At 39.2% G+C, this 22,463-nt stretch overlaps 1 protein-coding gene across 5 annotated transcripts in view; it reads left to right on the top strand.

Annotated features, from left to right (window-relative positions):
* The window catches only part of LOC147583271 (uncharacterized), a 461,332-nt gene that overhangs the window by 93,203 nt on the left and 345,666 nt on the right, over positions 1-22,463 (top strand). The window contains exons 1-2 of one of the 5 annotated variants that reach the window (XM_086696485.1): positions 7,282-7,472; positions 15,024-15,136. The exons of 2 other annotated variants lie outside the window; for them this stretch is intronic. In XM_086696485.1, the coding sequence (XP_086552611.1) occupies positions 15,131-15,136 (6 nt within the window). In that variant the 5' untranslated portion in view covers positions 7,282-7,472; positions 15,024-15,130. Of the gene's footprint in view, positions 1-7,281; positions 7,473-15,023; positions 15,137-19,757; positions 19,866-22,463 lie in introns of those variants that run through there. 2 more of the 5 variants (XR_015247596.1, XR_015247586.1) reach the window with 2 other exon arrangements.

Genomic DNA, 22,463 nt, shown 5'->3' with positions numbered 1-22,463 from the left:
AGTTTTATCTCATGCTGTTGTCTTCCTCATTCTCTCAACTGCAGCAATGCTGGCCAGGAATGGGCTTCTTAAATGCAACTCTATATTCAGGAGGGCTAGATGAGAAACTGATAACAAAATAACAAGTTTGCAAGGTGATTATTAAGAAATAATGTTTTGTATGAAAATCTGCCATCAGCCATCTACCATCTGCCAAAAACATCATATAAAAATTGAGAGCTAAAAGGTTCTTCACATATCATCCGGTCTAATTCTCTCCCTTCAAATAAGGAAGTGAGTGTTCAGAGAGAAGAAGGAAATGACCAAAGTCACACAGTTATTTAATGGCAGAGGTAGGAGGGAGTGCCTCCATCCAGAGTCACACTTCTTGCCCAACTGGAGAGAGAATAATGAGAAAGAAAATGACCTGAGAATTACTGTAGTTCCAAAAGCATGGAGGACTCGATCAGAATGAGGCTGAAGCAGATGAAGGGAGTTATAAAGTAGTCCACCAGTCAACCAGAAAACTGGTTCTCCCACAAGAGAACCAGTGAACCTCCAAACACAAGAATTGGGGACTTTCTCAATGAACTTTTCAATTGTGTCCGAAAGGCCTACTATAGACAGGTTCCAACATACTAGTCAATGCATATGGATGGCACCAGGGTTGGGGGCTTGGCAGACCAACTGCTGTCATATAAGGAAACACATGTGTCCTGACCATACTGTCCACTGAGAGCCACCTTTTATGAGTTGGCCACAGAAATAATCTATTACCATTTTCCTCTTTCATGAGTCCTTGAAATTAAAAATAATCAAGTTAGTGTCCATGAAAGTTACAAAGTGAGAGCAATAGATTCAAGGCACCATTATTTCCTGACAATTAGGCAAAGGTATCATCTGAGAAATCCTAGTCTATTTCCTTTCAAAGGAAATTGCAAGGTACTGAGCACTAGTCATACTTTGAAACTAAAGTTGTCATTCAATAGCCAAGGGAAGCTTTCTGGAGGACTCCACTATTGAGATCAAGGGAGACTGAGTAAATACCCTGTGTGTGCTTATCACTATGGGCACTGAAGTGTAAATGAGTGTGAAAGTTGCCTTTTGGTGTCAAAAGACCTGACAAGATTTTTTTTCCAAATGGGATTGGAATTATTAGTAAATTTGTTGAGCTAAGAGGCACTCTTTATCAGCTGTAAGTATTTTTAATTGGTTTCTAGGGAACACCTGTGTTAGGGTTATAAGCATCAAAGGTGATAAACAACTTAATTATCCTTCCAGAACCATTAGGAAAAAGTATCACTGTTGGTGAGCTTTCTTTGATGCCTTCTTTTGAAATGCCATCCTGCTACTATTGTGGGGCTATTTGTAGTTTATTTCCCAGAGCTTTGATTTTCCCTTCATATATAGGAAAGGCAGTTAGAAGTAGATTAATGAAATTAATAACGTTTGCACTGATCAGATATAGCTTAGGTTACTATTGGGCATAGTTTCTCCTTGGAGAAACAGCAAGTAAGAGACAATCAGAAAACCTTAAAAGAATTTTGAGGGATGGATGCAGAAGTACATGAGGAGACAGCAAGGTCTGGGTTATGGTACCCATTTCCTTGTTGTGATGATTTCTGGGAAAAAGGAGTTGCCAACCTGGAGAGGCTGTTATAGGAAGGAAGGGAAGAGTTTTGTATTTTGTTTACTTCCAATCACTGTCTCTGGATTTTATTCATGAAGGCAAGTGGAGACATGAAGGCAGAGCATGGTAGCCTATGCATTTGTTAGTAGGTCAGACTCTCTGCTCAAAGTACCTATCTTTCCTAAGATTTACCTTAGGATCATGACAATTTTTTTTCACTTTTTAGACTCTATTCAAATACAGTGTCCCTGAGAATGGTTTTAAAAAATCACTACTATAACAGAGAATAATAACCTTTCTGTAGGGAACAAGGAACAGTCATAAGTGGGATTTGAGTACAGGCCAAAGATGGACTTTCCTGAATTCACTTTCACTCAGGACTAACACTGAGTTACTTAGCATTTTGGTCCTGTCTCATATTTTTACTGTCACATGAAAAAAAAAAGTTTCTAGCTCTCACTTTTAACTCCTTAAACTAAAGTTATGTGGTTAGTCTTACTTGTCTTTTACATGGCAGAAATGAATGAGAAACTATGTTTTGAGTACCTCAAGAAGTAAGGTACTATAGACATTCAGGGGAATAGACTGTAACTCTTTGTAAAGACTTTACATTAGAGTTGGAAAGGGATCACAAGAAAGCCATTCCTGTCCTTTTACATATGAGGAAACTGAGGCCTCTTTGGAAAAAAGCTATGAGCACAGGCTCCTGGGTAACTACCCCATAGCCTTCTCACTTGATTCTGTTAAGGAGATCTCTCACTGTTGTTGGGACTAGAATCATGGTAAATAACTGTCTCCACATGACATCTTTGGTATTGGAAAGAATTAAAGGGAAACACAGTGGCCATCATCCTTGAAGCCCTGCCGCAAATTGGCAATCTATCAAGTAGGCTAAACGTTAATTTCCTGAAAACATTTTGAAGAATGGAATGTTAAATCACAATAAAAATGTCAGCTGGACGTTAAAAATCAGAGCTTTAACAGGCAAAAACCTCTTTGACCTCGGCTGCAGCAACTTCTTACTCAACACGTCTCTGGAGGCAAGGGAAACAAAAGCAAAAATGAATTACTGGGACCTCATCAAAATAAAAAGCTTCTGCACTGGGAAGGAAACAGTCAGCAAAACTAAAAGGCAACTGACAGAATGGGAGAAGCTTTTGCAAACGACATATCAGATAAAGGGTTAGTATCTAAAATCTATAAAGAACTTATCAAACTCAACACCCAAAAAACAAATAACCCAGTGAAGAACTGGGCAAAAGACATGAATTGACACTTCTCCAAAGAAGACATGCAGATAGCTAACAGACACATGAAAAAATGCTCAACGTCACTCATCATCAGGGAACTACAAATCAAAACCACCATGAGATACCACCTCTCACCTGTCAGAATAGCTAACATTAACAACTCAGGCAACAATAGATGTTGACAAGGATGCGGAGAAAGAGGATCTCTTTTGCACTGCTGGTGGAATGCACACTGGTGCATCCACTCTGGAAAACAGTATGGAGGTTCCTCAAAAAATTAAAAATAGAATTACCCTCCGACCCAGCAATTGCACTACTAGGTATTTATCCAGGGGATACAGGTGTGCTATTTCGAAGGGACATATGCACCCCAATGTTTATAGAAGCACTAGCAACAATAGCCAAAGTATGGAAAGAGCCCAAATGTCCATCAATGGATGAATGGTTAAAGAAGATGTGGTATATATATACAATGGAGTATTACTCAGCAATCAAAAAGAATGAAATCTTGCCATTTGCAACTACGTGAATGGAACTAGAGAGTATTATGCTAAGTGAAATTAGAGCAGACAAATATCTTATGACTTCACTTATATGAGGACTGTAAGATACAAAACAGATGAATATAAGAGAAGGGAAGCAAAAATAATATAAAAACAGGGAGGGGGATAAAAATATAGAGACTCAAATATAGAGAACAAACAGAGGGTTGCTGGAGGGGTTGTGGGGGGTGTGCTAAATGGGTAAGGGGCATTAAGGAATCTACTCCTGTAATCATTGTTGCACTATATGCTAACTAACTTGGATGTAAATTAAAAAATTAACTAATTAATTTAAAAAATCAGAGCTTAAAAAAAGGATTTTTGAAGACCTTAAACTGAGAGTGGAGTGACTGAGTTGTCCCTTGGTCTGACTTGATTCAAAAGATGTGGAACCTTCTCTTAATTCTGGAAGGCCTATAAACCTGAGGCTCTAGACTGTGAGCTTATAGTAGGACTTGTCTCCCTTCACACTTCTCTGTACCACCATCCATTTCCCCTTCTCATTTTCCCTGGTGCAACTGGTCAGCTTTAAATTATTTCTGAATGTTGGTGAGAACTGTTTGTTAATATATATATATATATATATATATATATATATATATATATATTTCCATTATATAATGCCAACTTTAAAAAGAGTTTGCATGCCTCTGTGTTCCAATCTTATGATTTAACATTTGATATGGTGGCATATTTTGGCTCTAGAGAGGCATTTAAAAAATCCTGGTTATTTCAAACCAAATTGCCTTAGTCTGCAGACAAAGGGTCAAGTAGTAACTTTCATGCATTCTTCAGACCCCAACACCTCTACTTTGTTTTCTGCTTTCACCACAGTACTATTTCTGATATCTTTTCTGGAGGAGGCAGATGAGAAAAGTTTTTCCTCCTGAATTCCAGTTTCACACCAGAGAAAGACAGACATCTTCTTGCTCTGGTTTCTGTTATTAGTGACAAGGAACCTGGGCAAAGACTAAGAGTTTTACAGTGTTTAACTGGCAACCAGTCCATGGCCAGCCATATTTGATTCATCACCAACTTATGTCAGCTGGTGTTGATGGTAGTCATTGACAAAGTTGTGGGTATGGGAGTATGATTACCCATAACCTCTTTGGTATTGAGTAGGAACCCTGGTATAGAAAACATGATGATTTTTAGAGAACAAAACCCATGTTTGAGAATTCTGCTTTTCCACTTTATCTCTTAAGCTTTCACAAGTCCTCTTCATACCCTGATTACAGCTGAGAGATGTAATACAAGTTGTCTGGTAACTGTAGCACTGACAATGACTTTGCACCCTTAGAATATTTGCCCTGATTTATTTATGAAGTTGTTGTATAAAATAAACCTATCTAATATTACTAAAACTACTAGAATTAATCAAAAAATAGTGTCTTCTTCCCAGGCAGGTTTGGACTAGGGCTTCAAATTGAACCCCAATAATTGGGGTGAAGCTGCAACCCAAGCAATTTCTGTCTATGGAAAATTTCAGTCTGTGAGGACCTTTCATCCCTGTATCTTATTTCTTGGACACCCCCTTATCATTTTTGTTGCTGAATGGCTAATAGCACCCTCGTAGTAGCATCTGATTAGTGTTTGACCTTCATAAATAGCTCCTCTCACTAACATCACCCCACCTCTGTTACAAAAACTCTGTATTTTGACAGATCATTTATCTTAGCAAACTTTAATATTATGTGTTCCTTTTCCTCAAGATCTTATAGATAACCAGTAAGGGATTTAATACACTGGAACATGATAAGGTTACATGGGCAATTTAATATAGCCCTTAAGAGTATATGCTTTAAAGTCAAACTGTAATACCAGAAACATTATATTGTAAATAATAGTTGTCTAATCAAGCATAACTATTATTATATTGTAACTGTCATCAATAGCAGCAGCAGCAACTTATAACTGGTGTGATCTTCACCCTCCCCAGGTATTATAATTTTTCTACAGGCTTTGAATGGCTTTGCCCATTAAAGTGAGGAATATGAAATTTTCTCTATTGTCTAGATAGCCAATGAGGGAGGACATAATCTTGCTGAGATATTATTCAGCCTTCTAATCCTTCTGCTATCTTGCACTGAAAGCACCCAGCCCTAATCAGTCAGAGCTGCAGGCAGGGCTGGGGCAGCACACAGCAGACAAAGAACTGGCCAGGTGATTTGGGCTCGAGTATGGTCACTTTGAGTTTCTCACTTCTCTCCTCTCAGGAGCCATATGGGCAGTGCAACCCTAAACTTCTCGGGTTCCGAAGCTGAAATTTATAAGGTATCTTTGAGCTCATGTTGGATGAGCAGATAAGAAGACCAAGATTTTCCTTCCTCTAATTGAAGCCCAGCAGTCTTAATATTTCACACAATGGAGTTTAAGATAAATGAAGAATCCTAATTAATGCTTGGCGAAAAGCTGGGCAAATGCACACCCTCTTCCTAATCTTCAAGATGGCACAAGAATTGGCATCTCCTGAACTACTTACAATTGAAACTAAGCATAGTGGTGATAACATTCCTACTGGTTCAGACTGATGGTGGGGCCTTTCATATTTCTGGTATAGTAACTGGAGACTTGTCTGTCTCCAAGGATGCTAACTAACACTGAGCCAGCCATGAGCCAAATTCGAATGCTTTTCTGACTTTGGCTACTATGTTGTTGTGCTGGCTCTAAAATAGAACATATTTCTCAAGTGAGTTAATGCCTACTTACTGCTTTGTTGTAATGTTTAATTATTGTAAATGAACCTTAATTGTTTAATTATTAGACCAAGGGTAGATAAGAACTTGCTGCAAGCAAAATAAAAGACCAAGCCTCTCTCTATATAAAAAGGCATATACGTTATATATACATATCTACCATACGTGTACCTACATACCTAGAAGTATTTTATATATGAGTGTTTGTGTATAAATCTATTTTTACTTATGTTTTAGATACACCACCTTATGCTGGGTTTGATTCAGTGGTCATAAATGTGGACTGCAAGAGAGATGCTGCCCAAAGAAAGAAATGGTTTGGTTGGCTCAAATGGTGAATTCCCTTTAATAACAGAGTTACTAAGGACTATTACTAAAGACTATTCTGCTGAACAATGTTGACCCTATCCTCTTGTTGCTTTCCTCTTTGAGAAAATAATTCACACTGTGGTGAAAGCCTAGAGTGACTGCATTGTATACACTGCCAATTCAGGGTGGAGAGAGGGTGGCCCCATGTGAATAAAGTTTCTTAGATGGAATCTGGTACTTACCCCAAAGAAGAACTGATCCTTTGAGGAAATATGCAGGAAGGAATATTCACTTAAATTCTCTCTGATTTGTGATGAACAGTACCTGCCCGTCTTGAAGGAATATTGACCTCCTTTTTCACAAGAGGAAAAGATATGAGACCTGAAAAATTCAAACCAATTCTAGGAATGTGTTCTTTTCACAACCAAATCTTTTCAGAGAAGCTGTTTCTTGTGATCCATTTCTCAAATGCACTCACAGAAGGCATTGGGAAGTGATTCGAGCTTACAGTGTCTAAGAGTAATAACTCCTGTTAATTGAGCACTTACCATGTGTCAGGTGCTGAGCTATGTGTTTTACCTATATTTATCTGTTTATGTCTTAACAATGATCCTATTAGGTGCACCCTATTTATGTCTCCATTTTATAGAGAAGAAAACTAAGGTATGGAAAGGGTAAGTAACAAATCCACTGTCACACAATCAGTAAGTGGCAGAAGCAGATTTCAACACAGGCAGCCAGGCTCCAGGCCCCATCACTGTAACCCCATCACTATACCAATACACCTTGCATTGGTTTGGGAATGGTGCTGAAGGTTCCAAAAACTCAGAATAAATTAGGAAAAAATCAGCTGGTTCCCACTGATTTTGAGGGTTCTCCATTACTGATGGGAAGTCTTGGAAAATATCTACAGAAAAAGTGAAAACAGCAATAGCATCAAAGGTTCTGATGAAAGCAGTGTCTCATTGTGACTCAACCCTTAGAAAAAAGTCAAGACTCCTGTTTTCCCCTGCTCAGCACTGACTACTGCAGTAGAGGCAGGAAGCACAGTGGAGTTTAACTCTTGGTAAGTGTATTTAACAGCTCCCACTCCTGGGGCTCATTAACCACAAAGGAGGTGACTGTACAGAAATGGTTACAAGTCACCCAGGGAAGAACTGGCTAATGACACCAGTCTCACATTCCCAAGCCCAGAGGTAAATTACACGTACCCTTCCAAGGACTCTTTTAGTGCTGCTACAAAACTAGTAGAGCTTTTAGAAAAAAAGACAGTTGAATCTTTATATTTTCTTAGCTGCCTTGTACCATCGTATGTGTACTTGATATTTTAAAAAGAAGCTCGAGATGTCATGAAATCCTCAGGAGGGTTTTATAATAATCCTTTTGTACAAAGTCCTTACTAATTGTCTTCCTAATGTCTAAGGTTACTCTACTCATTTGAAAATTACTTCATTTAGCAAAGGGTATTTTATAAAATATGTGGCCTGCAGAGCTTGCCTTAGCCCTGAGGGGGAAAAGGAGGATGCTTCCTCATATGTTTAGGGAGGGCTTTTTCTGTATTCTTTCAACAAAGTTTCATGGAGCAGCTGCTATGTCTGGGTAACTACCTAGAGGCTGAGAGAAATGCAGGGTTAGATGGCATTAACCCTGCAGGGCAGGTTAGATTGGTTCAGAAGTAATGAACTAAATACAAATAGCAGAACAGGACTTGCTGTCATATAGACGTGGTTGATGTGTTGCTACCAGTTTGGACCATCCTCATTTGTTACCTCCACTCAAGTTTCTTCCACACTGAAAACCAGCAAACAAACTGAGGAAGATAAAATTGAAGATAGAACACCACAGATAATGTTTTAAAGTCCAACTTATTTTAGTACCCTAGCTTCAAGACTCATTTTAGTATACAAACAAGTCTTATGGGAGCATACTTACAAAGCTGAAAGTCATGAGAAAGAATTTCTAGAGAGGAGAGAAAAGATGAATTGGCTCTATGGTTCACCAAAACAAATACTTTCTGGGTAAATAAATTAGATTATGGCTCCAGATCTGCCACTTACTTGCTCTGTTAACTCTGTAAAGCACAGCCTGTCTGAGCTTCAGTTTTCTTCTTATAGGACTAACAGTACCCACCCTGATAGGGGAGTAAAAGGAGCCATAGGTTACTCCATAACCAGATTATTTTTGGAGGGAAAACTGAGTGAGCTCATAGGCCATTAACTTTTAATTACTTTCTGTCTAGCTATTTCCTTTTCTTTTTTTCTTTCTCTTTTTCTTTTTCTTTTCTTTCTTTCTTTTTTTTTTTTATTTTAGAGAGAGTATATGTATGTGCTCACATGTGTGCAAATGGGGGTTGAGTGGGGTAGATGTAGAGAGAGAGAGAATCTTAAGCAGGCTCCTCGCCCAGCATGGAGCCTGATGCAGGGCTTGATCTCACAACCTGAGATCATGGCCTGAGCCAAAAACAAGAGTCAGATGCCTAACCAACTGAGCTGCCCAGGAACCCCAGCTATTTTCTTTATTTGTTTGTTTGAGATAATATGGAAACAGGGAGAGTGCTTCTGTAATGCTAAGTGACTTCTTACCCAAGGAATCTGGAAACACTCTTGTATCACACACCTGGCATGCACCACTTCCAGTTCTTTCTGTCTTTCCTGTCTGTAATTCTAGCCGCTACTGTAGTGACTAGTTTTACATAATTTCAGGCTCAACCTGACAGTGATATGCTCTATACCCTTACTTTGCACTTCCTGCCAAAGGTTAATGCAGACACTTAGAATGCCACAGGACCCTGCTAGGCACCCAGGCAAAGACAACCTAGAAATGCAAAGCGGGTAGCACCCCATGGGATAAAAATTTGACCAATAGGTAATAGGACCCCATGAATTGTTTTATTTCCCCCTTGGCTCTCAGAGAGATTGTCCTAAGAAGCTGTTATAGGGCTTCTCAGAGATGGTCTTGCAACACCAAGCAGTAAGTTGAACATAGCAATAGCTGGTTTGATCAGCATTCTTGTATTTTCCTCCATCCTTCTCTGCTTGATACTCCATATTCCTCCTTCTGGATTATACTTCTTAACAAAGTTGTATGATGTAAGACTTTTGTTCAAGCTCTACTTTCTGAGGAGCCAGGGCTAAGACTTACCCTAAAGCAAATGCCTCATAAAACGATAATTTTTCTCCTTAAGATATGCCCCCAGCATTCTTTACAACCTCTAAACTGTTGACCAAGGTAAAGTCTCAACCCAGCCCAAGCTCTACTCCTGGAGGGAATAGCTTACATACCAAAACAATTGCAGAAATTTGCTAATGTGACCTGCTAAGAATAGATACTACACGTGTAGGAATGGAGTTTGAGGGTCTTCAACTCAAGGATAGAGGAAAATATACTGGTATGGGTTACCCATCCATGTTTTGGATTTGATATCCTACAAAAGAAGCCCAGGAAGCAGCTGTAATAGTCTGTTGAGATGTGTCTTGAAGCTTGGTGAAAAGAATGCTAATATCAACAATTGTGGTAGAAAGCCCATCACTCAATTTCCAGATCTAAATCCATTCATGGAACCATAGTTCAGTGATTAGTGGGAAGCCCAGAATCCCTTGAGGAAAGACTCTTCAATGTAACCATAAGTATATACAGGAAATATTTCTCTGATTTTTCCCCCAAATGACCTGTGGCCGTTTGTTAGAGTAACTCTTGCACTGTTGAAGGGGAAAACTCAGGCCCTTTAAAGTCTGTTAGATAAAGAATCAGGGCTGAAATGATACCAAGGGATCTGAAGTGCCACCAGGCATCTCCAGTAAGAGTGGGAGCTCATTGGAGCTACATCATCACAGTGGAGTTTTGGCCCACGGTTGTCTCACGGTGGGTGCAAAGTATTCACACACCCATCTTGAGGTTATTTCTTATATTCTGAGTATATCATTGGGATAAATACATCAGCTGGTAGGAAGGGCCTAGTAGAAGCCTCTGAAACTGCTATCCCTGGCCAAGATTGTAGAACAGAAACAGCACTGCATTCCAGGAGGAATTGCAGAGCTTAATGTCACTATCAGACTTGAAGGATACAAATGTGATAGTCATCATCATATCCCTGGTTCAATTTACCTATCTGGCCCTGAATAATCCTGAGGGAATCATGAAGAATGATATAGAACCGTCATAAAGTTAACCAGGTGGTGGCCCTAGTCACATCTACTGTGCCAGATGTGGTTGTCTTTCTTTCAAGTGGATTAAAAGGGCCTCTGGTACTAGGTATGAGACAGTGAAACTGGTGAATGTGTTATCCTCAATGCCCATAAGGAGGAAATATCAAAGGCAGCTTACATCCACACTGTAAGGACAGCAACTCCCTTGTGAAATTTGTACTTTCTGTCCCTACAAACTTAAGGTACTGGTTTCTACTATGGGGTGAAGAAGTGGGAGGGCCACTTCTACCAGGTACACAGAAAAAGTTCCACTGAACTTGAACTGTGAACTACCACAGTGTGGACTCTTCATGCCGGTGAGCCAGCAGCAAATAAGGGAATTGTTTTATAGGCAGTTGTAGACAGTCTTGATGACTATGTGGAGCTAGAGCTCCTGCTCCAGAATATGACCACGAAGGAGTATATCCAGTATCAGGAAGACTACCTTAGTGGCAGTTCTCTTGATTTTGCATACTTATTCTCTGCTTCATTCCTCTTGCCCCCCCCCCACCCCCCTCTTGCTCCTTGCAAGCCAGAAAAGTAGTAATACAGAAGCTTTTGCCTCAGGCTCCCCTTTCAGGAGACCCCTAGTCCAGGCTGCTGTCCTGCTGGTAGGTTTCAAATGTACTTATTTGCTGAGAGAGAATTTATATGCCAGGCACTTTATATAATTTCATTTTATTTAATCATCATGATGATCTTTAGAGGTCAAATAATTATTTCTATTTTCCAGTTAGGGAGATGGTTTAAGCATCTTGCCAAAGAACCTACAGCTTACGAGTAGCAAAGCCAGGTTTTGGCCCAAGAAGTGTCTGAGTCTAAAGTTCAAGTTCATGGGGCGCCTGGGTGGCTCAGTCAGCTAAGCGTCCGACTTCAGCTCAGGTCACGATCTCACAGTTCGTGGGTTCGAGCCCCGCGTCGGGCTCTGTGCGGACAGCTCAGAGCCTGGAGCCTGTTTCAGATTCTGTGTCTCCCTCTCTCTCTGACCCTCCCCCGTTCATGCTCTATCTGTCTCTGTATCAAAAATAAATAAACGTTAAAAAAAAAAATTAAAGTTCAAGTTCAGTGCCTAAATCAGTGATGATAAAAATGAGGATCCAGAAAGAAGACAATTCCTTCTGTCACTCCAGTAACCCCCTTTGCAATACTAGTGGTTGGTTTTCACTTTAAGGTTTAGTTTTTCCTTTTAATATGCAATTTATTATACTTGTATACTTATATACAATTTATTATATTGTATACTTTAGTATACAATATACTTCTATACAGGCTAGTATACTATGGTAATGTTAAAGACAGTGGTAGGGTTCCATCATTGTGAAACATGTGATGGAGGAAATCAGAGTATTCTTTTTAACAAACCAAGATGTAAGAAGTGAATATAGAGGTAAAGTAAAAAGTCAGTTCATTAAAAGTTCTTCTCCTTCAGAAAATAATTTGTTTCTAAATAAATTCAGCACAATAAAAAACATAAGAAAAATGTGAAACCTTATCATATAATTTTAAGTTTGATATGTCACCAAATAAAGCAAATGGTAGTAGAGTGGAGAGAAATATAATCCATAAAGGAAGTGAGAAAGGTTAAAGAAGTCAGCAGTAATTAGATGGTGGCTGAAGCTGAGTGGAAATTGATCTGTATTAGCTGAAGGCCATTCCTGTCTTTTAGAATGTTATACACCAGTCTATTTTGATATACAAAATGTCATTTCTGAGTCAAGGTCACTGATTCAAGACTGCAGTGGATTCCTGGTATGCACATTCTAATATTCCATACCTGCTGGCAGGTATTGAAATAGATAAGATACTTAATAAGATTGTGTGAGACTATAAGAGCTTCATTGGTTTGCTGGCTTTTTATACTTGTGGAAGCTGAAAGCACATTGACTTGATCCAATGCAAATGGAGGTGAAAGTGGTAGCCAAGCTTTTAGCTGGCATGGCCTCTGATGGTCATCTGTCCCCAGGGTTATATCTGTTCGATAGGAAGCTAGATAACAGCAGGAGGCTGGGAAAACTTGCACTCTACTTAGATTCTGTTGTGGTGTTACCACTGAATGTTAGCTTTTCTTATGTAATGTATCTAATAGGAAACAAAACTGCATGATGATTATAATTTTTATTATGAATGGTAGCACTATGAACCATCAGTCATTATTACGAAAGATGATGACAGTAACTACCTTTGTTCAGTGCCCACTGTATTCTGGTTCTTTTTAATATAAATTGCTGTACTTGGAACTCTGGAAGGTAGATGCTGTTCTCACTTTCTACATGAGGAAACTGAGGCTCAAAGGGAATAAGTAACTGGCTTCAAATGAAGGCTGAGATAGGAAATCAACAAGGCTCTTTTCTGCTTTTTCCCTTATACAGCATGGCTGCTGATTTATTTCTAGGAGTCTAACTAAGCAAGGGCAGACTTTAATAAAATCCTTCATATTCCCAGATGGCGTGTTGCAGAGTAGGATTAAACCACATTTTTGGAGTGATGAGTAACTATGATTAAGGCCATGGTTGAATCAATAATAACAGCAACAAAAATAGAGTTGATTCACTATATTGGGGCCATAATCTTTATCAAGCAATGTGAGAGATGCGTAGTCAACCATAGAAGGCCATTGAACACATGCTAAGTGAGTTCCTGGTGCTTGAGTTATATTAGAGGTTAGAGCTGTGAAAAATAAGAAAAAGTTAATACAAGAATAAATGGCATTTTTAGAAGGAGTTCTCATGTTTTAGTAGTAGTCATCAAATCAGAATGGCATTATGCTTGTGGTAATTCCTCTATTTTTTAGCAGTCTAATACATGTAGTAGTCTGGGGCAAGTATTTAAATCTGAATGAAATTCATAGATCTATATTTTGATTCTAAAGGTAATTCTTAGTTCAGAAGCTGATGGCTAATGACAGAAATTCTGTGGCCTGGGAAAAGACTTCCAGTATTTCGTTTGGGTACCTCAAACTAATGGAAGGAACATCAGTATCCTGAAGAAGCATAGTAGAGACTGGCCTGAAGGAGCATAATGTGAGATCCCCTGACTGAATCCTAAGCATCTCAAAGGACATGGCATCATTCTGTCCATTCATTCAGAGATTAGACACAAAGCTGAATCAAGTCACAGTGTAAAAAGCAAGATTATGTCTGACCTCTTGGCACCTGTCAGTCTGGGATCAACCAGATGTTGACAGAAAGGATAAAGATTTTGGTATCAAACCCTAATTTTGTTCCTTATTCCTTAATTGCTGCAGGTACTTTTAAACCACTTTGAATTTCTGTTTTCTCACCAGTAAACAGAAAGTGATAACATTCACCTCTCAGAAAACCCTACTAGGATTACTGGCAATATTTTCAAAGTGCTCACAAACAAAATACCTCAATATATGGTAGCTAGTGCTAGATTTACTTATTTATTTATTTTGAAAGAAAGAGAGATCAGGGGAAGGGCAGAGAGCAAAGAGGGAGAGATCAGGGGAAGGGCAGAGAGAGAGAGGGAAAGAATCTTAAGCAGGCTTCATGCCCAGCATAGAGACGAATGCAGGGCTTGATCTCAGGGTGACATCATGACCTGAGCTGAGATCAAGAGTGGAATGAACCAACTGAGCCACACAGGCACACCAGATTTATTATTAATTGTGCTTATTTTATTTGTAAAGAGTGCACAAAGAAAGCTTAGACCATTTCAGCAAGGTATAATATACAGTAACTAAATGGGCTACTGATTTTATGGTTTCCTTTCTCATTAAATTCATGTTACCCTGTTTGATTCAATAATTAAGACAAAATCATGGCAATTATTTCTAGTAATCTTTTGGAAATGTAACAATGAAATCTTCTCAAGTGTTTTAAATATGCAACACATTAAGTTGGTTTCTAAATATGTTTAATCCTGGATTCAGCTCTCAATAATAATTTGTAACCTTTTGTCATCAAGATAAGAACTACCTTTTCTTAGAAGAGAGACCTTTTTTTTTGTTTGTTTGTTTTAAAGAACTACTTTAAGAACCACTGAGAGATAAAGGTATTTGTTGCTTTCACTGTGAAAACTTTATGTAACTCTCAGTATCACAGAGGGAGTAAATGAACCTCTTATGAAAGATTTAGATGCAATGAATGGAGGTTAATTTATGTCATGTGCATATTTAATGCTCTGAGATTGTAGAATAACAGTAGCCAAGTTAATGAAAGAAGGGCCAAAGGATGAAGAAGGCCCTTTCTTTTTATTCCCCACATGTCACCAAGTGAATATATTCTAATAGTCCCATGACCTGGAGTTTAACCACAGACAGGGAAGACAGTATGTTTGGTTTGGGCTGCGTGTAATTTTAGAATACAGAATTTCTTGTGTTGCATAATTTTAGAGTTCAAGGCTTGGACTGTCCAGTCTTATAGATGCTTTAAACTCTTATTAACCAAGGCTTATTCCTTTATCACCCTCAGTGCTGGTGGCACACCATGGTCAACCACTGTTACCACTAATTGCTAGTATTGAGGGGGCCTTACCTCACCCATGATCCTGGATCCTACCCCTGACCAGCTGAAGAATAATGGAGGTATGAAGGTTTGTAGTACACAGGCAATAAATCGTATTAGCAATAACAGAAATGAACTGGTTTACCCTTCCCCCCCCCCCAAAAAAAAAACTGCTCTGGAAAGGCACTTCTGCTGTACATCTCTTTGGAGAGCAGTGGTGATCCGAAGAAATGCTTCCTCTTGAAAGAACCTTTTTTATTCACAGTGGAATACTCTTGAATTTTGCAGATCGTCAAACACACACAAAAAGTTTTTTTTAATAGTTGAGGAAATAAGCCTAAAGAAAATGTGTACCTAATCCTATTAGCTGACTTAATATAGAATTATTAAAAGCCTTGATATACAGGATTTAACACAATCTTTCTAGCAGGGTGTGATGTAATCTGTTTTTGTTCCTCAGCTAGCAGATGGCTTACCTTTAAGTAATTTCCAATATGTTAAGAGATCAAAAGCCATCCTCTCGCCACCGAGGCAGTAATCGTTCTTCTCTGCTGGGGGTTGCTTGGTACTGTGGTAGGGATATGCAAAGGCTCCTGGCATTTCCAAAGATAGAAGGGCGACATTTCTTCAGACTTTGAAGTTAATAATCCTTCAGAACTTAAAAAACTGAGGGATTTTTCAAAACCCTTTTAATGTTCTATATGCCATGTGCAAAAGTAAATATCTGTAAGAAATCACTGAGGGCTGGCGTGAAGCTTGGAGGAGCACTCTACAATCTCCCAAGTCATGGACTGGCACGATCTCTCGCTGCTGAGGGTGTGAATAAGTTGTGCTTCCATCAAGTACTACTGTTCGGAGGATGTGATTTGTGTGTTGAATGTTTTAAGAATGATGCTAGAAATAAACTCAGTGAAATTCATTGCCTGTGCCTGCCATTGATGAGCCCAAGCAGTGGCATTATGACAGGTCTGTCTATTGCTGCCATCGAGGCGTGACTGTTTGTAAGGCTGTGAGACTTTCAACTGCTTCCTTATGCGTTTGTTTTGTTGTTGGAAATGATCTATTGGTAAAGAGAGAGGGTAAATTGGCACTCAGGATTTGCATTCAGGATCAAACATTTTCTGTTTGATCTTTACTACTAGAGAGAAAAGTGTTCTGTATCTTGACAGTTAAATATGCTTCTAATGGACCCAGAGCCTACGGTCTTTATTTGTAAAATTTAATTCATATTTTCATGATGTGCTCAGTGATAGACCTGCTGAATTTTGAGTGCAGACAAACCTGTGTCTCAAGGTTTGTTACCACCTTTGCTTAAGGCACTTGCTTTTTTTACAGAGAGGTTTCATTTTATTCTCTGGACCAGTTATTTTTCATGCTACTTAAAATGAATAAAAGTCTCAGTAAGAAAATATATTCCAGCCATACAGGATCCCTAAGATTGTATCTTCCTCTTGGAGATACAATGGATTGTTTTAACTTAAATGTCAGGTCAGTTTCCTCTACTATCACCCCCTCTTTTGGTTTAGTCATTTGATGGCTGGAATGTTGGCAGGCAGTCAGTTGATGGATAAATAGCACTTAACAGTCTTCAAAAGTGATAGAGGGAGAAAATTTGAAATAGAATTCAGAGGTATGTGCAAGAACCATTTGGAAAAGATCCATTTGGAAAGGAGGTAAGGGCAAATGGCGTGGAACAAGAAAAATTATGAAATGGGGACTTGAAATGCCCTAATACCATTTTACCACAACACAGAAAATCACGCATGAATACAGACTACCTATTTACCCCAAACAGATTCACCACACTGTTTGGAGCTGTAAGTAATATCTGCTTTCTGTTCTTATGGGCAATAATATTCCTTTAAGTACTCAAAAGTGTCTACCCCTAACTATTTTATAAGATACTCCCCTTCTGAGAATTTTCTATTATTATAAGTACCCAGGAATAACTGATCCAAAGAATAAAATGAAACCTCTTCATAATCAAAGGCAAGAGCTGGTAAGAGTTAGGTGAATGATTTATCATGACTCTCACACAAATCTCCCGGCTGTTCATGAGCTCATTCCTTCTTTCCAGAATTATTTCAATACCACTGCTCCCCATATTCTCTGGAATCTCTTATCTTGAAAACTATTGCCGTATCTCTGTTTTCTTGTCTTCAGGATTAAAGGACCCACAAGGCTAGCTCTTTTTTTGGCCCCACAGGGCGTAAAAATATTTTCTCTCAAGTTTAACTATACTTTATTTAAGGCCACTTGCTTCCTCGTGGGTCTTTCCTAGGTTCACTACACTCATTGTGAATGCAGGTACAGGATGTGTCACTCAAACACAAGGCTGAGAGAATGGTAGGCCACCAGTTTATCCTTTCTTCAGTCATGTATCTAAAGATAGTCTGACTTTGAATGGAATGTGTAAAACCTAATCATTAATTCCTGAGGAGTTTGGGAAAGAGTGAAATTTTGAAAGTCCGTGTTTCTGTCAGCTTGGATAATAATTGCCCATCTTCTGAGATGAGAGAGGTAAAGTAGTCAACCCTCATTGGACTAGGTAAATGAGATTGAGAGAGGAGTGGAAGGGTAGTCATGTAAAGTGAAAACTTAAGCATAGAAACAAAACTAGAGTTATAGCTTAGTCATTCAGTATTGTCATAAGTGTTGTTAAGGAACAACATGATCTACAACTGGCTCACTCCCAAAAATTGCTTAACACTTAAGGAATAGTTGTTTGCTTCTTCTCCCCGCCCCCCCCCCCCCCCCCCCACCTAAAAGAGAGGACTCAAGGCTTGAGATTTCTGGGCTTGCTGTTAGGAGGAAGAAATGAGTAAGAGACTGAGTGGGAGGACCTTGTCTTTTCTGCTTCGATTCCTTGCAAACAGAGCTGATCTCCTAACCCCTTCTGTTTGTCTTCAAGGAAGTTACAGTTAGCAATAATTAGCCAGTGACTAATTATTCAGCTCCCCTTCCCCATAGGTCTGTGCCCCCACATCCCTGCTGCACCTGAACCATAGTTAATCCATGAATCTATAAGTCAACTGTGGATAACGTCAAATTGATTCTATGTTTGTCAGATAATTAGGTATCTAGTTTTGAAACATGGGATAATTTTAGATCATGCACCAATGTGACAGCTCACAAGAAAATTGTGATAACTCTCATAGAGTTCTGATTCCTTGAAAGGAAAATAGTGCATAAACTACAAGGCTAGCTCTTTTTTTTTTTTTTTTTGGCCCCACAGGGCATAAAAATATTTTCTCTCAAGCTGAGGTATAGAAACATATGCTCTCCAAGTGATATTAGCTTGTGGAAAGTTGATAATTACCAACCTCCTTCTCCATCTTCCTGTTTCACAGGCCAGGGAATGGGTTAATTTTCTACACTCTGGACTCAGACTCTGGATTCCTATTCTTGTTCTTTTGTTTAAAATACTGGGAAAAAACCTACCTGGAGTGCATGCAGAATCACAGTGCCAAGAAGGACCTTTGGAGGTCAATAAATTCATCTCTTTGCCTTTCTGTAGGACTATGCCCCATGCCACCCAGTTGAGAACTCCTGGGATTTTGAGGCAGTGTAGGATGAATGTGGGATATCTTCTGACTCCAGCACACAGTCAAAAACTCAGCCCAGCAGTGAATGCACAGCACTTTCTGTCTTCCTACTGTGCCCTGAGTAAAGACTTTTCACTTCATACATCATTCACAACTTGCTACAGGGATTTCACAAAGCCAGTACATACCCTTTACACAAAGAAAAGAAGAAAAAGAACAGGTCTAGGGAAAAAGGGAAAAAACAAAGATGTGTCTGCCAACTGTAGCATTATCAACATGGAAATTAACAAGGCACAGTGTAGTTCGGGATATTAATTAAACAAATGGAGCTTCTTACTCTATTCACACATTTCACATTTCAATAACAGAGTCAAACATAGTTAGGCAGTTTCATTTTCTTACTGGGCTCTGGTGCCCTGAGGAGCAAGGCAAAAGAAGATGGAAATTGGAAGTGCCTCTTCCCCTAGAGAGATGCTGAGTTAGTCCCATCTGGCTCAAAAAATCCCAGGGTCCTAGAGGAGAGTGCCACATAAAGGTACTAGAGATACTGTCAGTGCTGGGTGTGCCGCCAGCTGCCCCCAGCCGTGCCACCAGCTGCCCCCAGTGACTGAAGGAAAAGGCCCCAGGAGAGGAAGGGGCATCTTCATTTGAGTCTTGGAATGTCCCAAGCCAAGATTTCTCACAAAGAGGTGAAAAGACAACTTATTTATTGCTAATACTTGAGGGATTTTTCTTTTTCCACAAGATGATGGCTATAAGCATGATTATTTTCTGACTGACACTTTTAAATAGTAATTAGAACCCCCATTCTAATATTGTATTATATTTTATATTACATACTGGTTGGGCGTCATAGTAACTTGATGGGCAGATTTGCATGGAAGAAATCGAGATTTAGTCAGAAAAATTAATCATAGAGCTATTAGTTTCCAAGTAGTGAATTAATTTAGGAAAACTAGATAGGTAATTTTCACTGTCTTTTCCTCTTGAGAAATACAGTATGTTGATTTTTGAAGCTTAATTTAAAAAAAATCTGGAGCTATAAGCCTGGCTTTATTATTACTGAGTCATCTTAGGCACTAATAGCTCATTCTCTTCTCTCGACTTACATTCACCCATGTCCTTTTCCCTAAGGCTTCATGAAGAAATGAAGGACAAGTTTTTTGCTACATCTTGGTCCTAGATCTAAAAGCCCACCAAGTCCAAGTCCACTGACCTGTAGACTGAGCCTAGGCTCACCATTCAAGTTACTAAAAACCAGGTGGTGAGTATATAGTGTTCCAGGATGTGTCTGCCCTGCCCCACTGTCCTTAGCTTGCCAGGCCTGGTAGCCCTTCCCACACCACCTGCCACAGACATGCAAAGAACTTAGGGAACCATATATGACCTCCACTTACTCACCAAGCTCTGCCTTTTTCTTGACTCTCTGGTTTCTTGATCCCCATCTTTTCTTGATCTTTTTCCTGGTCTCCCACATCCTTTCCTGACTCTGGGTGTGGGGTATCTATTCTGATTCCTCTTTCTGCATTATTAGAAACTAATCCATAGACTGCCCCCAGCAACTCTGAGTTTGACCCATTTCCCTGACTTTGGAATTCTCACAGTTCTGAACAGAGCTCCTTCCATCAGACTAGCCCTGGGGGTTGTGTTGGCTCTTATCCCATTTGTAATTGGGAATTGGGGTCTTCTGGCTAAGACCAAACAGTTAGGGGAGTAGAGTGGAAACTTCTCAGAGAACTCTGATTTTAAATTCCCTTCCTCAGACAAGAGGTCAGTCCTGTAACAGCAAACTGAAGACTAGAAGATCTTTGGGGGAGAATCAAATTCACTGTGTCATTCAGTCACATTAATTCAATAAACATTTGTTGTTTCAACTGCATGCCATGCATTGTACTAGATTTAAGATGCTGGTAGGTTCTCAGTGTTTTGTACTGCTCAAGAGAATATGGCAAAATACCTATCCCATATGGGCTTAGAATGGGCTTAGAATAAAATCACTGCAGGGGCACCTGGGTGGCTCAGTCTGTTGAGTGTCCTACTTCGGCTCAGGTCATGATCTTATGACTCATGAGTTCGAGCCCTGTATTGGGCTCGATTGCTAACCGCTCACAGCCCGAAGCCTGCTTCAGATTCTGTGTCTCCCTCTCTCTCTGTCCCTCCCCTCCTCACTCTCTCTTTCTCTCAAAATAAATAAACATTTAAAAATTATTTTTAAAAAAGAAAATCACTGCAGAATGTTGCAATTTTATTTGGCCAACCAATGATCAAAGTGTCTGATTGTTGCCATGACCCAGGTGCCAACAATGTGTTACTCAGAAGGTCACAACGACAGACTGCTTATAAAAAATCGTTACGTGTAAACCTTGGCTAGAAAGAAGGATGTCAGGACAATGTCTCCCATTATCTCTCCCTGTGATTACTTCTAATGATTATTCTGAGATCTATCTGCTTCATGAGACCTGGCTATATGAGCCCAACAGGGCGATTTATCTCTTCATCATCATTTAGCTTCTGGATTCTAATATTCACTATATGTTTGATTGGCTTATCTGTCTCTTGACTGAAACCTAGTCAAGAGGAAATCCATGATCATAAGATGATGGAACAGATATTTAAATCTCTTAGTACAAGTGGCTGGCTTTGTTTTCCTTTATTTTATAGCAAAGCAAAGCATAGTTGCAGTTGGGTAGTATGGTTTATAATAGGACCCTATATTTGGGCTCCCGGCACTCAGTTTCCCGAGGAAGAAACAGAAGCATCACTTGACAAGAAGAGAGTAATAGAATGTGCTCACATAAAAATGAGTTTTGAGTGTCTGTCTGGTAGCTTGAAAAGGTGACAAATAGTGTAAGGCTTAGAAATGAATGGGATGCCAATGATTTCACTGCAGAAACAATACAGTGGTTTATTTTCAGTGGTACTGCAGGTAGAGACCAACTTAATGAAAGTTCTTCATAAAGGCAACATAGATTGAATAGTTTGGAAACTGAAGAGACAAATCCCTTAGATGAAAAGATTTATAGGGTTTTTATGGGCAGCCTCATTCAGTCACCCATTATTACCTCAGAGATCTTTAATAAGTCTCTGGTACCTTTAATGAAAAGCTTTCCTTAACAAAGATACTACTTTAAAAAAGACAACTTTTGAATACTAACTTGAAAGATACAGAGAAGATATTGAAAATCAATTGAAGAACCATAAGCCCATTGCCTTACTGTGACTGTGAGAGATTTGGAAGAATTCTTGCCCAAATTGTGGTAGATTTGTAAAGATTCCCATAATAGCATTTGTATTCAGACCAGCTTTTGTTCAAAGCACTGAAACATCCTTATGGGAGGCATGCAAGAGAAGGACATGATTATTTTGTTTTGTTTTGTTTTGTTTTGTTTGTTTTTATAACTTTGACAACAGAGTGGTTCCCTAGGAGTCTCTAACTACATTTTCCCCCACATATATCACTAAGGGAAATGTTGGTGTCTCAGAAGGTGAGCAGAGGGCTGCCTGGGATAGGAGAGGAGGAAAATACCAGTGAAACCCAGCTGTTCTCCATTAGTGCTCCCATCAGTGTTCCCAAACTAGACGAACAGGAGCCAGTGTTTGTAATGTGGATCATGTTCTATCATTGATGTCTCTTTTATAGGGTCACTAATCCCATTCATGAGCTAATCACCTCCCAAAAGTCTCACATCCACATATCATCACATTGGGGAATTAGGTTTCAGCATATGAATTTAGAGAAGATACAAATATTCAGTCTATAGCAATATATTTTTCTTCAGTGAATGCCCTCCCAAAAATTTGATGCAATAAAAATAAGTAACAGCACAAATAATATGTAATAGAAGAAAAGTTCATGCTTATA

This window comes from Puma concolor, chromosome A2, assembly GCF_028749965.1.
Source record: "Puma concolor isolate L17-30 chromosome A2, mPumCon1.1.hap2, whole genome shotgun sequence".
NCBI lineage: Eukaryota > Metazoa > Chordata > Mammalia > Carnivora > Felidae > Puma > Puma concolor.
The sequence above is the reverse complement of the archived record's forward strand: the minus strand, read 5'-3'. Positions and strand labels throughout refer to the sequence as shown.